The sequence below is a fragment of the Gymnoscopelus microlampas genome, assembly GCF_963454915.1.
Source record: "Gymnoscopelus microlampas genome assembly, chromosome: 14".
Taxonomy (NCBI): domain Eukaryota; kingdom Metazoa; phylum Chordata; class Actinopteri; order Myctophiformes; family Myctophidae; genus Gymnoscopelus; species Gymnoscopelus microlampas.
The window spans coordinates 34,168,449-34,188,147 of NC_139951.1; the positions used below are offsets into that span (position 1 = coordinate 34,168,449).

A 19,699-nucleotide genomic window follows, 5' to 3' on the forward strand; every position below is an offset into this window, starting at 1 on the left:
AATATAACAGGCAATGCCCATTTAAGTCATGTTTTTAGGCTTTTGACCATATTGATGATCAGTCTAGACTCTAGACTACATTTCCCAATAAGAAATCAGCGCATGCGTCTTCAGTTGTTATAGGTGACGCCATCACTGCGCGCCAATGCGTTTATGCGACGTGTGTAGAAACATTAGAGACAGAAATGGCGAGTGGTAAAAGGAGCGCACTTCTCTCATCCTTAGCGGCTTATGGGGACGATTCTGAGGTGGATTCAGAACCAGAAACAGACGATCCAGGTACATATTATTAATTACGATCATCTAATTCATGGGGGCGAAAACCTTCTCTCTTTTTTGCCCAAATCGTGTTAGCTACTGTACTGCTGCTAGCTTGTTGCTAGCACTCACAACAAGGCATGTTAGTCTATTATTTGATTGTTCTTTAACCTTTACACAAAACATTATGAAGACTTTAAGAAAGACATTACAAAATGACAATACATTTCAAAATGGTTAATAAAGAGTAACAGTTCAGTTAACAGAATAGAAAACAAGGTAGCTTCCGTTACATAGTATTGGGTTCACCATAGTAAAGAGTTTTATGTATATTTATTAGATTTTAACATTTTTTAATATAGTACTTACGGTGGTTATTCCGTTATAGCCGAGAATGGTGACCTTCTTACAAATACCAGGGCTCCAGACTAATCTTTTAGTCGGTTGCATTGGTGCGCCCAACTTTTTGCACCAGCTTAACATGGGTGCACTTGCAAGACTATCCTAGATGGATTTGATTGAGACTGACTTTTGCTTTCGTGTCGATAAGTCAGACTCTATGGATAGATCTGTTAAATGTAAAGTTGCAGTGGTGGTGGTGGTGAAGCCGATGAAAATCTGTAGTTGCAGTCATGCTGCACTGGACAGATTATTGGGTATATATGCGCCCAAAATGGATACGCTCCTGGTGTTGGCAAATGTTGCGAGAGAAACAAGCAACCAAGTCTGTGAAAATAAGCCCTAAATAAGCGTCTAGGGCAGGTCAGTCAACTGTATTGTCTAATGTTGTTTTAGAGCAGTCAGCAGTGGTTCTCAAACATTTTTATGTCAAGGACCCCCAAATTCATATTCCCAAATGAAAATATTGTGTGGCAGTGACCCCTGTACAAGATTTGTGTTTTTAAAATGTTTCAACAAATATTCCAGATTGTTCACATTTCTTTCAAGATAAAAAAAAATCCAAAAATGCAAGCAACGTGTTGTGAGTGTGTAGGTCACATATAGGGTTAAAGTGGTTAAACTGAATCAGGCCCAAATAAGCAACTGCACTTTAGAAACGAGCCCAAAAAAACGCAACTTAAACTTCCAATATTTGCAAGCGAGTTTACAGGAAAACAAGCACAAAGTCACTTAATATAATAAGTTGACTTGGCAACACAGTCACTGGTGCACTCTGGAGCCCTGACTATGTCTCTGTGGCCATAGTTACTGCAGCTGTTTGACACGGGAAGATGTTTAGTTTTTCAAAACATACTGATTCTGACATTCGTCATTGGAGTCTTTTTGAAGAAGAGTGTGTCACGTAAATAACACTGACAGTAACAGTAAGAGCGCAGATTTTTAGTTGTTCTTCCTGTGATTATCTCTAATATTCCAAATGCATCTAATGTAGATGCATCTACATGTAGAAAAAGTGCCGTTAGCCTTTCTTAAATATACCCCCCCCCCCCAAAAAAACCCCCATTAAAGTCAGGAGATTACTAATTTACCCCAGTGCACCAACCTTGACTTGTTCCGATACCTGTATCGGAAAACCTGCCGATGCTGCCTAAAATGGTGGTATCGGCGAGTGTGGCAGTCTATGCCATTCCCATACCACGTAATTTATCTCATGATATTTCATTTACAGTAATATTTTGAATGTTTCAGTTGATGTTGCATGACTGTTTTATACTCTTACTATACAACATTATTAGTTTACTAACTTGTAGCTGCACAATTATTAATGGAATTTTGATTTATTCCTAGATACGTGGTTCTCAAACTATATAATTTCAAGGACCACCATAACTCTGAGAGTTTTCAGAGTGTACACAAATGGACCCTTACGCGTCCATTTGGTTCCATTTGTATACTCTTGAGTTACAAACCCTGTAAGGGTCTATTTGGACCCCCCTCAAGGAACACTGAGAACCACTGTCCTAGCTTATTTTTAAATTAAACACTGGTATCAATCGGATCGGCACTGTATCGACCGATACGCATTAAGCAAGTTATGGGTATCGGGTAGGAAAAACTGGTATCGATACATCTAGATGCAGGATAAAGCAGCATACAGCCATTTCCCCAAAAGAACAAGGCTGGAAAAACTGATAGACATGCAATTATCTGAACATCACTTGTCATTGGTTGTAATTTATAGTTGAGCAGTGCTTTGTCTCACACTCATTATTTAATGTTGGCCTGCATATGCTTGGTAGAATGAAATCATTCACACATTGTGTTTTCACTGCGCTGAGATGTTGTCCAGGAGTATTATTAGGCATTAAGATACATTTTCACTCTCTGCGATAATGTGTAACTCATTCATCTGCTCGTTCTGTTCCCAAGAGGACCGTGGAGGAGGCCTAGTCTCGTCAAGTTATGGTGATGATGACGGGACCCGGCTGGAAGATCCTGAAGATAGGCGATCTGGAGATGAAGACAGTAGAGACAGTTCCCGCAACTCGGTTAGTATTTGAATTTTTTTTTTTTTCTGGATTCCCTTGTTTTTGTGAGTCATGATAGTTGCCGAGAACAAGATGAAATACTTAAACTTGCACATCTTGCATTATCTATTGAGCTTTCACTACAGATGGGTGCAAACTGCAAAGCCAGGACAAAAGTTACTGCAATTCGTTTGACATAGTGTCAATATGAAATTGTGATTATGCTAACTTATACAGAATCCTTAGCCCCTTTCCCAGCTGGCATGTACATGTAGATCCACTGGCAATGTTCTGGCAATGTTCCATGTTGGTGTTATGTGGGAAAAGGAGCTAGTCGATCACCGTTTTATTTCAATCTATCTTCCCACTCTCGGCCTTGTATAATTGATGTAACATTTCCATGCAGCTGGACTTGGTATGCAAGCAACTGCTTCTGCTGGCGTTTTGTTCTATGAACAAAACTGCTACATAAGAACGTAACTGTTCACGTAACTAAGAGATTCACTGTTTTTATTTTTACTTTTAGAACCTATAATCAACAATAGCCTAAATAAGTTTCACATTCTCTTAATGACTTCACCTCTAGTCTAAACAGACATGGCAGGGGGCACGGTGGCGCAGTCATTAGCGCTGTCGCAGTCGGTAGCGCTGTCGCCTCACAGCTAGAAGGTCCTGAGTTCGATACCTGCTGGGGGCGTGTCCTCTCCTCTGCGTCATCAGTGCCCATACCCTAGGTGGGATTGGCGCCTTTCTGTGTGGAGTTTGCATGTTCTCCCCTTGTCCCCTAGGGTGGGTAGGTACCCTCACAAAAAACATACAGTAATCCTGGTCTCTAATACTGCCTCCCCCTGGTCACCCGGGGCACCTGATGGAGGGGACAGGAACTGGTTGGAATAATGCCCAGGATTACAGCTTAGGCAGTTGCAACTGGGTGAAAAAACGGTTACAAAAATCGTGGGATAAAAATTTACCGGGGAAAAAAGTAAACAGATATTATCTTCATTTGTAGTACTAAGTACTAAACCAGACCAATGTTATTGTAACTGATAGTCACAGAAATTGTTTTTCTTCTTTTTATACATCCATAGATTATCAACTACGATGGAATTACTTTAACGAGTTGGCATTTCCTGGTGTTACACAAGTGAAGTGTTGTGTAGGGAGTCACCGGTTGAGAGAGAGAGTGAGCAATGTGTCTGGGGGTGAGACTGCTGATCGGAGCAGGGAGTCAAGTAATGCAGTGGAGGATTTCTGTTCATCCCAAATATGTATTTTATTGTCCCCCAAAAATGCCTAGTCTTGCATGCTTTAAACACGTCTCACATTATGTACTGTAGTAGACATCACTTTCATCTATGTGGAACTGGGAACAGACACATAAGAAACGTATCCATAAAGGAGGGCATTTTATGAATGACTGTCCACTGCCTTTTACAGCTTTCTTTTTTTTTATCAATGTTATGGATTCCATGTGGGAAAGGGGCTCTTGATGTCCTTTGAGAGGAAGGGGCTCTAGTTCACCAGTGCTTTTTTAATTGTGGCTATGAATGACACACTGTCACTGTTTGTGTTGAAGAGCACAACTGTTTTAACCACTAAAACCCTATTATCGTTGACTGGGTTCCCCCATACTTGGTCCTCTCCTCTTTTCCCTCTACTCCAAATCTCTTAGCCGAAAATAGCCAATCTACATGCTCATATTGCGTTGCACTGTGAGCTTGTGGATCTGCACACTTTTTATGACATGCAATTTCTTATGACGTGCACAGAATAGGAACCCTGGGGTTCATGTGGTAATGGTTTATTTGGACCATATGCACTTCCAAGACCACTAGACCTTGCCATCTGGGCTCAAAATTAATTCCAACTTTTTTGGTCCTGCACCTGAATTCTACTTTACTTTTATTTAAATAGATTATTGATTTTTGTTTATAACCGATTAGTTTGATAATCTGTTGCACCCCTAGTTGACTTACTGTTTTGTGTTTATTTCTGTTTGATAAATAAATGCATGACTGCAAACTGCAATTCAAATGCAAACCTGTTGCTTACACTTTGAACATATCTCATAGTATATAAGCAGGCACAAATATCAATATATTACTGATGTTTAGGGGTATCTATCTACTGTATGTCTATTCATGGCAAATTGTGCAGTGGAAGTCGAGCCTGTGCAGACTGGCTATTTCCACAATGATTGAGATTTATAAAACAGAATCAGGCGAACGTGCGATTTATAGGCTACGTCTGACGAAAAGAATGGGTTTGCACTGCATATTTCTGTCTTTGTGTGTACAGTACACACACAGGTCCATGCAAGCATTTTGATTACGGTGGGATTTTCATGCCTTTTGTGTGGGTCTCTCTATGATTGATCTTGTGTGTCTAAGCGCTTGTGTGACGTAGCGTCGAGCTTGCGCCTTACATTTTTTTCAAATTCACTCAACAGTTAAAATGATATATTTCCATGATGCACAAACGTAATGATTTCATTTGCAATGATACGTTTGTCTACTGCCCCCAGACACCGTATCTTTGTGAGCCAGAAGCTATTTTTATTGTCCGGGGATAACTGTACATCCTTAATTTTGAGCTCTGCTTGTCGTAGTACGTGTGAGAGAGTCTTGCATCTTATGCATCTGGATCATGTTATGGTGCTCGGTGTGGTCCGGTAAATACAGTATTAGGCTCCTGGATGGGTGTTGGGCCTGTCCAAGAGTCTCGTCTGGCCTGTAATGCTGTGTGGTCCCCCCCCCCCCCCTCCTGATGATCTCATGTCGTTTTAGTACCTACTATAGTGTTAATCTCTCTGCATTTTTGTTTTTGTAGGACATGGACGAATCTGACGAGGGGAGAGCCGCAGATGATGTTAAGGTATTTGAAAAACCCCCACTGCTGTGGGATGGTTTTGACTTGGGGGACTCGGGAGAAGGAATTAGCCATACTGTTTGTGTAGGATTCATTTGTCACTTAAATGTTCTGTGACTAACCAAATTGCAGAAGAGTGAGGGAAGCATGTTGGTTCACTAGAGGGTGCTGTGGTCTTTTGAATCTGCAAACTGCCACCAAGGCTGTTTAGTTGCAGATAATGCCTGGCTGGTCAATTGCTGCTTTTGGTGTGTTGGTATTTTCTTTAAGATGCTTATTCGTGCCTTGGTGAGGGTATGGCTTTCATAAATAATATGAGTAAATTGTCTGAGGTCTTATATTTGCTCCTCGGTGTTCTACTTGACATAGCATTGTACCTCAAAACACACAGTTGGGAATCGTAGAGTTCTACAATAATAATCCCGCCATTAGTGTGAGTCTGAGTGTTTGTGTTGGAAGGCGGTTAGATGGAGATCATGCCAGCTTCCTGCTGTACTGATTGGCATACTGTAGGTCACTAAGGTGAGGGTGGGTCACTTCTAAAAACAAAGAAACAATACAGTAGTGAGGATGTGTGGTTTATCACGGAGGAAAATATTGTTTGCAGAGTCATAGATGTTTGAGTGAGATATGTTGCTCATTGTTTAGCTTGTCATTCTAGAACAGGTTTATTTGTTCAATAAGCCATATTGATACGGTAGCTGCAGCACTATAGCTAGTGGAACTGGATATTGGCCTGAAGTGTAACATGATTCATATTTCCAAAATGTTCTATACAATTGATCATTATTAGATTGTGATACTGTACTAACTATTAACATGTCAGTAATAGGCTGATGTGACTGAAATTACATATTTTTCAGTCACAATACATCAACGCACACAAACATCTGCATCGTCTAATGAGACTGGCTGTTCTTTTAGAATGTAGTTACGCAGCCCTAAAAGCTTGGCTGGCATTATGTTATATCTGCAGCAGTGTGTAGGGACATGACGTTTTGGCTAGTGTTGACTGTATGGACCCCAGTTGGTTCCAGAAAACATTCATTAGTGGACAGATAGAGGGAGGAATGTTGTTACTTGCGGCTGCTCAGTTCTCCCTATTCTTTACTGGTAGCTATTGGCAGAACTCGACTCGGAAAGGAATGTTCCCTTGTCTATTCCATGCACAGATGCTACTGTATATTACTGTATGTGTATCTGGACTCTGAACCTAATTCAAATCTGCAGATATGTAGTTTTCTGCAGAGGTTGAACTAATCTTTGCTACATGTGATGTGTTTCATCATGTGATTACTTAGTGATCATTACTATGGCTACAACTATTTATTTTCTTCTTAGTGATTTTTCTATTGATTCCTTTTTTGAGTAATCGAGAAGCACATTGTTGTTGGATAATTAAAAAGATACATATTTTTTATATCAGCAAATCAGTGTGTAACAATTTAAATTTATTTTGTATTATATTCAAGTAAATTGATTAACCCAAGCCCTATTTTATATTTTGTCAGACAATGGTGCAAATTGTGTCGAAATACAAGCTTATAGATCTGTGTGACTTTTGAAAATAGATTATTTTAATAGAATTTATTTTGATTTACTGTTGCACCCCTAATCATTACTTTGCGTGAAAGTACTCTGATATTTGGACCTAATTCAGTGGTTGAATGCTTAGTGAATTTGATAGACTGAATTTTGCCACGAGCTTTTGCCAGACTGTATGGAGTAACAGCTTTAGCTACTTACACAAAATATGATTTACTGTAAGCTCCCCCAACGGTTTTCATATTTTCTCAACCAGTCAGGTCTTTGGTGGAATTTAATGCAGGATTATAATTTATTGAATCATGCAACCATATTGTTTTATTGAATAATAGATGTAGCGTTATTGTGGGAATTGGCCTGAATCTGAATGCCACTGAGCATTCAACGTCATATATTTGTTTTTTGGCTGCACTTGCTTTGCACGAATATTCAATTGCATCTGCTGGGCTCTACAGTGAGTTTTGTTTCATCTTATGTGTTCTTTGCTATCCAAATCATTATGAGCTTGTAGATCAGCTATTTTCTCTATTCGACGTCGTATGACGAACTAATAGGACATAAGTGGTTAATTTGGTGATCTATTCATTAGTTCTGTTAAAGGCAGTGGCTGCCTTTATAGTTTTCTTGTTAGGATCTCTGGTTCCATTCCTGCTTCCAGATTTGCATGTCCTTGTGCCTCCCACCCTCTTCCCATCCTTCTGACATGGGGATCGCCCAGCTTGAAGAAACATTCTTTGATGTGCCCATGCAGTTGCTAGGTGACTGTATGTGTGTCTGATGCCATGCCAGTGAATAGGACCACTGTTCCTCTCTTGATGAGTGTGTGTTGTGTTCACAGCGCTGGCGAAGCAGGGGGGGCTATATTTGAGTGGCCTTTCACTTAAGACAGTCCAGGCGAGGACGTCTTATTTACCGTCCCATTTTCTTTCCCATTCGTGTTCTTAACAAATAAATAGCTCTCCGAGTCCCTATCAACTTCCACTCTGTGGCATTCTGCTGCGTTTGCACTTCTGTTTTATGGTTGCGAGGCACATTCGTATCAAAGGGTTGTTGTTTTCAGCAGCACATCTTTTCTCACACGGCTCTGCTTGCTCTCTTGATAATTCACAACAATGCCACATGTTGCTTGTGTTTTTACAGCTACCCAGTTAAGAAAGTTAGTTCTGTAATTGCTCTCTAACCAGCAACATTTCACTTCCAGTACTGTCCTTGTACTGGAGTCTCCAGTTGAAAATTAAGCAGAGATGGTTGCTGGAGACTTATGTATCCCCCTCCCCTCTCTCTTTGTTCCTCTCTGTTCTCCCTTTCTTTTTCTTCTCGTCTTTTACAGGAGGTCACCGAGGCAGAAAGGAAAGATCCGAATGAGCTTGTTGGTGAGTGTATACTCACTCAGTCATAACATGCCACCAGCACATGCTGAATCAGACAACTCCGTTCCGGATGCACACACCTGCATAATAAAGTACACTAGAATTCAAGAGATTCAGAATTGTTCTAATGCCTTGCCAAATCAAAACTCTGTGGCAATTGGGTGTTGGTGCCCCATTAATCAGTAACTTGAACACAATATTGAGTTATAATAGCCTCTTTGTTTGTCCACTGACGGATTCACGGACAGGTTGTGAAGGTGAAAACTTGTATTGGCTTTGAGTCATGATCAACCCTGTGTCAACAGTGTGTGTGTGTGTGTGTTTGTGTGTACACACACTCTGTTGACACACACACACACACACACACACACACACACACACACACACACACACACACACACACACACACACACACACACACACACACACACACACACACACACACACACACACAGTAGGAACAGCCAGGTAAGAGTCATATCAGACAGGATATGAGTAGTGAGATAGGGAGTGGCATTTTATATGCATTGAGGCTACACTTTTCCCTGTGGGTGTTTAAACACATGTAAAACCCTACAACCAGGTTCAGACATTCCCAAAGTTTTGTCATACAACACTGTCGTCATCTGTATAATAAACCCACAAACGGTGAAGAAAAAAGTGAATGGTATTTGGAGAGGAGAGAGAACATTTTTCAATGTTTATTACATTCACACACCGATGGCAGAGAAAACCATGCCAAGGCACCAACCTGCTCATTAGGAGCAGTTTAGGGGTTCGGTGTCTTGCTCAGACACACACACACACACACACACACACACACACACACACACACACACACAGCCAGGAGGAACCAGGCTTTTGAACCGGGAACATTCTGTTTCCACTGCAGTTCCTTTTTGTGTTCTAATAACACATTGGACCTGAGGGCTGAGGCGCCTCACTTCATGTCTCCTTCAGTGTTCTTATAGTATTTCTCATTAGATTTTATTTTTATTTATTCTTTGTCATTTTAGTTTTCAGTTAGTAACATGCACCGACTAAAAGACAAGTATATTTTTATTTTCACTAGTTTTGTTTGTACACATTGTTTTGTCCCCTTTTTTTCTTAAGTTAACCTAGTTTAACTTTTCGTTAACCACTTGAGCCCTATTATACATTGTTGACTAGCAAAAATAGCTGCCTCGATGGGTTGTGAGTTTGTAGATTGGCTATTTTTGAATCAGGGGAATCTGACAACAATGGTGTCCACGGCTTATACTTTACTACTCAACGGAAGAAAAGATATATAAAGATTGGAGGGAGGGCCATGGACAAGACCATCCGTTCCATAATAATCACCAGATTCAACACTGTCGTTGTCCAGTATGATTTTGTGACTCATAGCCTGTGATTGGACACTTGACATTCTTTCAGCGAGGCCTGGCTCCTCCGTCTGTCTGTCCGTTAAATGTCACAGTGTGTCTGGCAAAGGGCTCATGCCAGCAGGCTGAAGACAGCTCTTTGTCTCTACTCTAAAGGGACGGACATTGTCTGTCTGTGGCTTGGTTGACTGAAAACCCCCGGGTGCACAGATTACGACTTCTGGCTGGTTTTGAGGGGGGGGGTGACAATTTTGAGGCTGTGTTATCAGCTTCCGTCTTATTTTGATCCCTTGCTCCATGTTCGCCGCTGAATGTGATGTTTAGACTTTTAAGTAGAAAAGAAAGTAACCACTTACAAAGTAGCAGGTAAAGTTTGAAGATTTATCACACACCCAATATTTACCTGCATTTGTGCTGATATTGCTTTCCCACCCGTAATGTTTATATATATATACATAACAAAGCATAATGACTTTGTTTGCTTAGCGGTTGCTTCGATAACACGGCACATAATTAAATCTCCCACTGTCTCATTGGGATTAGTATGCTTCTGTCCCTATGGTAGTCGTAATGTATAAATGTGTGTGACTGAGTTTAATGAAACACTAAGCTCCTGCAAGCAGCATATGATTCATCAGACTTGCCTAGTCAGGTGTTTTTCACTGCCTGAGGACACAGGTTTCTTTTTGTGTGTGCTTGCAACTGAATGCAAGTTTACTAGATTGTGTGTCAATATAACTATGGAGGTGTGCAGCTGTGTGCACACCGCCTGCATGTGCGCGTGTCTCCTTGCCTGTACTTGGGGGGGGTGGATGGTGGGGTCTAGCTAACACAGGCAAACGCCCTGCCCCACCTTTATAACCCTGCCAGGGGAGGTGTCTTGTCAATCTGGTTGGGGATGGGCACATCTCCAGACAGTTTAGTAGAACTGTCTGGAGATAAGGGAGTTCAGGGACGTGTGTTTGTGCACTCGTGTTGGTTTGTGGTTCCAAATAAACAGCGGGTCAAGGATGTCACTGTGGAAAGAGCAAGTTATTTGGAGAAAGTAAGGTGTGTGTGTGTGTGTGTCTACATTAGTGGTTCTCAAACCTTTTTAATTTCAAGGACTATGAGAGTGTACAAATGGAACTAATTGGACCCATAAGGGTCCATACAAGCATGGTTTAGTTGACCACTTAAACCCTCTGTACTTTGCCAAAAATTGCCAATCTAGTACATACTCACAGCGTGCATTGCATCGCATTGTGAGCTTGTAGATCTGCTATTTTCTGCGAATGTTCCCCCCAGTATAGGGATGCTAGGGTTCAAGTGGTTAACGCACACCCGCGCGCACACACTCCGAAGGTCAGCGCTTGCACTGGTACTGTACTGTACTGACTGTACTGTACTGACAGCAGATATGCAGCAGAATAAGCAAATATACAGGCTTACCGCCAAGCGTTGGCCATATTGAACTCTCAGTATTGAGTTCTGCAAGATAAGAACACGTTCGACAATGGTTCGCCTGAAGACAGCACTTTCTGAAAATTATCTTTCCACCTCCAGTCGTGTTTTTACTTGCCGAAGTTCTGCACATGATGTCAGCAGAGACGGATCTCTCATGTGCAGCTAACACATGTCCGTGCACATAATGGACACGGCACGTAGCCTGCACATGACCGACAGCTCTGAGGCACTCTGGCTGATTGGGATATAGAGTGAATTAGAACAGTGGCTCTCAACCCGTGGGTCGGGACCCCGACATGATTTTTGGGGGGTCCCCAGGTGACAGTGAAGTGATAATTTAAGGACTTTTAAGACTTTTATAATAACTCAACAACAAAAAAAAAGAAAAAGACCATTAATGTACAAACTATACTATAAAAACGTGTCAAACATTGGTCAAATAATATAAGAAAGAGGCAAAAAAAATGGAAATAGCAGATCTACATGCTTAATTGTGAGCTTGTAGATCTGCTATTTTCACAATATTTATCTGTGTAACACAGTCAAACTAAATGTAATGCCCCAACTCCTACTGTACAATTCCAAGTGATTGTCAGGGTGGGGGTCCCCAGTTCAAATATGATTCTTTTGGGGGGTCGCGGCCTGAAAAGGTTGAGAACCATTGATTTTGAATGCTGGTTGGTTCTCAATGTGGGGTGAGCGGACCCCCCAGGGGTCCATGAGGGGGTTCCAGGGGGTCCCCAGCTTAAATGCTTGATAGTGGGAACCAAAATGGACCCTTACGGTCTGTGACACCGAGAGTTATAGATATAACAGTGTAGATAGGGTTCCAAGAAAGTTTTTAGAAGAATGCCTGGCTTGCAGTCAGAGAAAGCAGAACAAGGAAAGGGAGTGTGAGAGAGAAAACAAGGGAAGATGGGAACCTCCCATCTCCGTACAAGCCCCAACAGCTGTCACTCCCTGCACACGCCCTGTTTAACGAGTATCAAACCCAAAGGTACACGATGAAACCCAAGCGGTACATGATGAAGAACAAAAAAACAGACTGAGGAATTTACCAAATATGTGCATCTGCAGTATTTAGCACGCACTGAACCATTCTTGTTTCTTTATGATAATCTCCATGTTCCATCTCTTCCTCTTTTGTCATTGAAGAATTTATTTGAGATGAAGAAATATATCATACTTTTGATGTGCAGTAATTATGACTCAGTTGAATTGAACTTGATGTTACATGTTTTGCGTTGATGTAAGATAAGGTTTGTTAGAGCATTCAAAGAACCACTTATTTTTTCTTATGAAGGCTCAAGCCTGTAATTTAAGGGATGGAGTTAAATAATTACGTATTAAAAAGGGAAACCTATTGGGTTCATAGGCTTATTACTTTGGATCCTTTTGGTTTAAATGGCATGCTATATTTAAGAGATTAAGAGATCCTAAATATTTTTTTGAGTGGTGTTTTGTTTTTGTCTGCGTAGGACTTTATGCTCTGCCTAAGTGCCTATGCAATATGCATGTCCTTATGCGTACTGCAGTAAATGGGTTATTTCAGACACCTGCTGATTTTGATCTGATAAAAGAATATAGAATATTCATCAGCATATACCTGTGTGCGAACCACTGTGAAAATCCAGAGGCTTACATGTGGATGTTTCTCTCCGTTTCCTAGCTCTTTTCTCAGAGAAGGTCAGGAACATGTCACCTGATGAGATCAGGATCCCACCCGAGCCCCCCGGACGCTGCTCTAGCCATCTTCAGGTATATAAACGCACATACTTGACATGGCATTATTTATCAGCCTTCCACTGCCACATACTCAATCAATGTTTTCCTTCTTAATTATTTTTTTTAATGAAATGTCAGTCAATGAAATATGAGTGTTTAATTAAGTGGTTAATTATTTATTTTTTGTTAGAGTACATCAGTGTTCAGCTGTATAGAGTCCTACCTCTGCATCATCTGCTGTTTTCCCCCTAGATTATTTTTTTCAGGCCTGGTGGTGCGTACTGAAAACTCTAAAAACACATGGCACATAGATTGGCATGGTCAGATGGCACAGCACGTAGTCTGCGCACTTAATATCTGTGTTAGCATTTTTGTTCACTCTATATATTCAAGATTTAATTCAGTTTATTCAAACTGATCACACAGAGAGAGTGATTAAAGAAGCTGCATTATTTTCTACTCTTTTAATTTAAAATAAACTCCCAAGCACAAGTTATTGTTGCTTTTTGAATGGTATTTGGTGATTTTGTTGTCTTGGTGGGTGTGGGGGTTCTCATTGGCCTGGTGGCAGACAGACCTGTACAGTGTCAGTTATAGTGGAAACACTGAATTCTGTGCTATCTATCTCAAGCACATAGTCATTTATTTGACACCTCTTTGTATCACTGCTGCTATATCTAGGCTATATCAATCTATCTGCCAGTCATATAATTAGTCCAGATTATGTTGTCTTATGTGTGTAAATGCCTTCAGGGTTTTGATGACTTTGATTGGGGCTGTGGTTTTCATTACTACAGCTCTGCAACATTGCTGCAAAGTAGACAGTTCTTGTGACTATGAATGTTACGGTGTGCCTGTATTAGTATTTATGTGACATGTAGCTTCCAGGTAGTAAAATCTACTTCTTGACAAATAGACTTGCTGCTGGTTCTGAGAACATCCAGTTGTTCTACAGTGTCAGACATGCAGGCATCATACACTCACTCTGTCTGGTGCCAGTTGAGAATCCAGGAACGTTTTGTCCTTGCTGATGTATCACACAGTGGGTTTTTAAAAAATGTTCCCAGCAATAAACATAACTCTGTGATTAACACTGAAGTGAACTCTTAGCAAACGTTTGTGTAAAGATGCCCTCGGGGACTAGAAATCATTGCTGGAGTCTGTATGACACACACCCTTTTTAAATTAGACCAAGCTTGCTCTAAACTGTCGTCTTTCATTAATGATGGCTTATCATCTATGTATGTTACTAGACTCGTTTTGCAACTGTGCATCAAGCTCCTTCAGAAACAGAATCCACCTCTCCGAGGTGTCTCGACAGGTCAGGACTCAAGAGGGAGTGGCAGATGGCTGAATTAGTTGCCGAGTGAACACCTCAGCAGTCTACAAGTATACCCCCTCTGGGCTAGCACACCCCTGACTGTGAGATGAATGACTAATGATTCACCAATAGGCTGCAATACATGCATATCCCTACCCTCTGGACATGCTCACTACGCCATAGGAGGAAGAGGAGATAAGGACTTTTAATGACACAGCGAATGGGGTCTAAATAATTGTTTCCTGTTTTCAGGAAACAATGTCAACGTTTGACAAATCAGTTAAACCTTATATGCTTTGTTGACCAGTGTCCCTGTCCCCCAGGGGTCTGCACTAGGCCACCTACTTTTCTCCCTCCATACCAAATCTCTACGTCGGAAATGGTTGATCTACAAGCTCACAGGGCTGTGTTTTGCAAGACATTGTGAGCTTGTAGGTCGGCTATGTTTGCCCCAGAATAGGGATGTTAGGGTTCAAGTGGTTCATCCATTCTGTGGGCTTGTTATTCCATGTTATGTTCATGGTGTTCCCAGGCTATGAGTTTTCCCTCTACCCCTGCTTCCTTAGCTAAGAACCTCACAAAGAAGTTCCCCTGGTAACATATCTCATTTTCAGAAAGAGGTGCCATAACATTCCAATCCTCCAACTTTTGCCTTGTAAATCCTAATTTATCATTGTGGATTCCCTGTCTTCTGTTAACAGTAGCAGCTCTGGCCAGCACCTTGTGGCTCTCTTGAGCCTTGTTGTCAAATATTTCTCAGGGGTATGAAACACTGAGGACACACAATGACTCCATTCACATCGTGTCTTACTACAGATCTATATGGGTTCTACGTAACATAAAGCCTTGTTGTACTGTGCTCATTTGTACGCTGGTGTTGCACACAACACATTGTGAGCTTGTAGATCTGCTATTATACTGTAGGTGCGCAATATGGCTCGCAATAAAGTATAAATCAGGCATTACTGTATGTAAAGACACAAACTTTGGGGTGTGCCAAATTCAGCTGCCATGGCATTAGTTCCATCTGAGTTATGCTGAAATTGAGACGATTGATGATGGCAGCCTAACAGCACAGGTCCTTATCTCTGCACTTTTTGCGACACAATATTTTGATTGATCATTTGTGTGTTTTGTAACAGGAGAAGATCTGTAAGCTCTATGAGAGGAAGCAACAGGGAGATTTTGACACAAATAACCACATCCAGAAGAAGAAAGAGTTCCGAAACCCAAGGTTTGTCACTAAACCCAAGAACAGACCCACAAACACTTAGCTTGTTGTTAATCAGATAATGAGTCTATCACATGCAGCATTTTTGACATTTTTGATGGACACACGTTAAAGCTCATCCATTTTCTCTTCTCGAAAACCATAATTAACAGCAGATGTTTGTAAGCACAGTATGTTTTTGCTGATGTCACTTGCTGAATTGTGTTTTCGGTGCCTTTTCAGTATTTACGAGAAACTCATCCAGTTCTGTGGTATAGACGAGCTGGGGACCAACTACCCAAAGGATATGTTTGATCCTCATGGATGGTCAGAAGACTCTTACTATGAAGCTCTAGGTAAGCTGAGTGCAGTGTATGTTTCTCAGCAAGGCTATGTGCTTAACTGTACCTGAACAAAATGTATCTCTCTGCCCTTCAGCCAAGGCACAGAAAGTGGAGATGGACAAACTGGAGAAAGCCAAGAAAGAGAGGACCAAGGTATGGACAACAGCTACATAAAATGTCTGGTATTCTTCTTTCCTCACAAAGAAATCACATGGTTGATTCCTCTACTGTTCCCTCTCTGTCTGTGTCGGGCATGTCTCCACCAGCTGCCTTTTAGTTTTTTACTTTGTGTATAGCACACATATACATACTGAAATTAATGTTGCCAAGATATCCCTTCATCCCCGCTGTTCAAGCCCAGCCTTGTTGTGTTTTGTTAGTGAGCCATGCATGTGTACTTACGCTGGACGTGTGTGCGCGTTATACTGACAAGGTACAGAATGATTCTTCAGAATAATCCGCCCTGACGGGAATAATGTTTGATTTGTAAGTCAGTTGCATACCAGGGTTGCACACCAAAAATAGCAGATCTACAAGCTCATAACGCATCACGGTGCAACGTGCTGTGAGCTTGTAGGTCGGCTAGTTTCAGAGCGCGACACCGCCACGCAACTAACTATAAATCACCCTTAAGGTGCCAATGTTGGTTGCCAGTTAAAGGTGCAGGGTGTGTCTCTGGGAACAGGGTAACCAAACAGTGGGACACATGCTTCCATCATCGACTTACTCACTGCCATGCATGAGCCTGCAAATGCTTCAGCACTTTTAACTTGAAGGAACATGTAGCCTAGACAGATCTCCTTTGTTCACATAATAAATATAATCATTATTCAAACTTTGTGGCGAAAAAAACCCACATTAAAATCTTTGTTTTACAATGTTCTGTGTCTTCTTACCACAGATTGAGTTTGTGACCGGTACCAAGAAGGGCACCAACCCCTCTATCCCTGCACCCTCCACCACCAGCACCACCAGCACCACAGCCACAGGTAAATATTTTTCTGAAATACATTTCACAGCTCACAGGATCAATACATGTCATGGTCTATTCAGTGATTCATCTGTCTATTCGGCCAAATATTGTACATAAACGTAGACCATTTCCAATTACAATTTAGGCATTTAGCAGATGCTCTTAATCCAGAGCTATTTACAGTAAGCAAGGACAACACAAGGTAATACACCAAATGCATAGAAATAGTAATCTAGGATCATAGGTAAACCAAGGACCTATCATCAGTCTTAACAGTAGAATATCCAAACAATCTATATCTATAAAAAAAAACTATGCCAGGTCAACAATGACCTGGCATCTGTCTACATAACCTGCTATCTAAATTTCATTTTAGCCTTTGCATAAGCCTGCAAGGTCGTCGAGGCTAGTGCAAGTGCTACGGCAAGTGCTACGGGCTAAGGTGGAGTCTGAAGAGGTGAGTCTTCACATTATGGTGAAAGATTGGGAGTGAGTCTGCAGTTCTAATTGCAATGGGGAGTTCATTCCACAGTTTGGGAGCCAGAAGGGAGAAGAGCCTGGGACGTGTGGAGCGTTGTCCCGGATTAATGTGTACATTTTCCTGAAAGTTATTAAAATCTTAGTTACCATAGTTGCCTGGATAATTGTTGTCAACATTGTCTAAACATTGAGCTGTTAAGAACTCATTGACGTTTGTAAATACATATTTCAAATCGGTCTGCACTTTAAAATGAATCAGTTTCCTGGGGATATCTTTGCCTGTCCACTCATTCCTGTGTGTCTTCTGCCATCCCCCTTCAGCAGAGGCCCAGAAGAGGAAAAGCAAGTGGGACTCTGCTGTCCCCGTGACCCTGGCCCAACCCACTCTCCTCACCACCTCGGCAACCCTGCCAGGGGTCGTCTCTGTGACAACCACCGCCAGCGGCACCAAGACAACAGTTATCTCTGCTGTAGGCACCATCCTAAAGAAAGCAAAACAATGAACACGAGGGGTGTGGGAGAATGTGCATGTATTGAGTGAGTGAGTGAATGGCTGAGAGTATGAACAGTGTGCACATGTTTCAATGTTCTTTCTAAATGTAAACATTGCAAGAGAGAGAGGAGAACTGAACGGATGGGCACTTATTGTGCATTTTTATGCACTTATCGTGCATTTTTTAGGCACAGCCTTCAAAGGCCCTCTGCTACACAAAGACCCACTCTCCAGACTACTGCCTTTGATCTCTGGGATTGTATCTGTAACATTGTGTCTAAAGCCCGATACTAAACGAATAGTGAAGTTACCTGTGTGGAACCATTTTACATCTTTGATTGATGTCAAGGATTTGTACATTAAGCAAAGTGATGCATGATATGTTATAAATAGCAACTGTGAACTGATCATTTGGTAGAAGTGGGAATCCACACTGGTTATCTGTTGTTACCCAGCTCTACAATTGGCCTCTATTGAAGCTATGCATCGGCCTAATCTTTATTCAGATCTTATTTCAGCTCAAAACTGTTTCTTCAGTTGTCATGAAAGTGATTTGAAAGATTAGATGGTCCCTAACCTGTCATATGCATCAAAAAACGTATGACAAACTTGTTAATTTTTAATTTCTGTTTGGATACAATATTTTCATGGGTCTGATGTCAATCTTGAACATTTGGAGATGTGCATCAGTATTTGTTTCACTCATCTGTTAAGATTTGCTGTTTTGGTTTAATTTTCAATGTCTCATAAATATAGTGCAAGGTTCTGTTTCTTTTTTTCTTTTTCTTTTTACAGTTGTACATATATCGCTGACAAGGTAAATAAATTTGATTGGATGCTGTCTTTTCAATTTGAGTTCTTGTCGATTACTAATTTATGCAGTAGTAGTACACTACAAGTAACCTTGATAAGTCAATTTAGATTAAAGCTACAATATGGAACTTATTTTAATGAATGAAACATTTCAACCAATGGTAGAGTATGTTAATACAATGATAACAGTGGTTGGAGGTGATCTCCCTTCTCTTTGATAAAACGTATGGATTGTAGCTTTAAATGTTCATCCAATTCACAGTTCTGCTCAGATGACACTGCAAACATTCTGTTCTCAAACTGTTCTAGTACAGATTCGAATCTATTTTCTAAGGCAATGATAGTCCTCTTGTTATTGTGAGTAAGCTCTGTTGTCTACAGACAGTTGGCCTGAATCTCTTGTCTGTGTCTGACAGCATGTGTTCAGCAGACGTGTGCAGTTTGGATTTACCTCTCTCCACATCTGACTTCCATCCAGAAGGATAGGAAGAGGCCACTGAGGTCAAAGTTTTCACTGTCAGCGGATTAAAATACACCTTTTACAAGAACAGAACCAGCGCCCTTTGGTTTTAACTGCCATTGAGTAGCAGATGGGTGAGATACTGTACGCCTACATACTGTAGGAAGAGACAATAACAATGTTGGCCAGTGAGGTTGACTGTTTTTCACTGTAAATATAACCTTCACCAATCACCTTCAGATTTACACGTGTATACTACACCTGCTGAAAATACAAAAAAAACTACAAATCTCAACTGTAAAAGTGCCATTAGTTTTTGTGTGTGTGTGTGTGTGTGTGTGTGTGTGTGTGTGTGTGTGTGTGCGCGCGCGCGCACATGAGTGCATGTGTGTGTGCACTGGATAGGAGGCAGGCCAATATAATAAAACTAGGTGTATATCCACGGTTTATATGCTTGAGACCATTAGTTAATCTAATTTTACAACATATTCCACCATGTGACGTCGGTTGTATTTTTTAATTAGTTTGCGCTGCCCTATTTACTGTGATTTACACCCGTGGAAGATTCTTTGGACTCCTTTAGCGGTTTGGAGAAAAAAA

General features: G+C 41.1%; 1 protein-coding gene across 5 annotated transcripts; it reads left to right on the forward strand.

Moving 5' to 3' along the window:
- The first annotated feature begins 151 nt into the window (after positions 1-151).
- Positions 152-18,676, forward strand: sap30bp (SAP30 binding protein). Of its 5 annotated transcripts, none has more exons than XR_014602250.1 (11): positions 152-279; positions 2,590-2,708; positions 5,517-5,561; positions 8,431-8,473; positions 12,950-13,038; positions 15,469-15,560; positions 15,780-15,892; positions 15,975-16,033; positions 16,782-16,869; positions 17,230-17,310; positions 17,655-17,792. XR_014602250.1 is itself a non-coding variant. In XM_084078524.1 (10 exons), exons 1-10 carry the CDS (start codon positions 186-188, stop codon positions 17,834-17,836), a joined length of 924 nt encoding a protein of 307 aa, XP_083934650.1. In that variant the 5' UTR covers positions 152-185; the 3' UTR covers positions 17,837-18,676. The 5 variants fall into 5 exon arrangements, 3 of the variants coding, with proteins under 3 accessions (XP_083934650.1, XP_083934651.1, XP_083934652.1); XR_014602251.1 differs by having other exon boundaries at positions 17,658-17,787; XM_084078524.1 differs by lacking the exon at positions 17,230-17,310 and having other exon boundaries at positions 17,655-18,676.
- Positions 18,677-19,699: the final 1,023 nt, after the last annotated feature.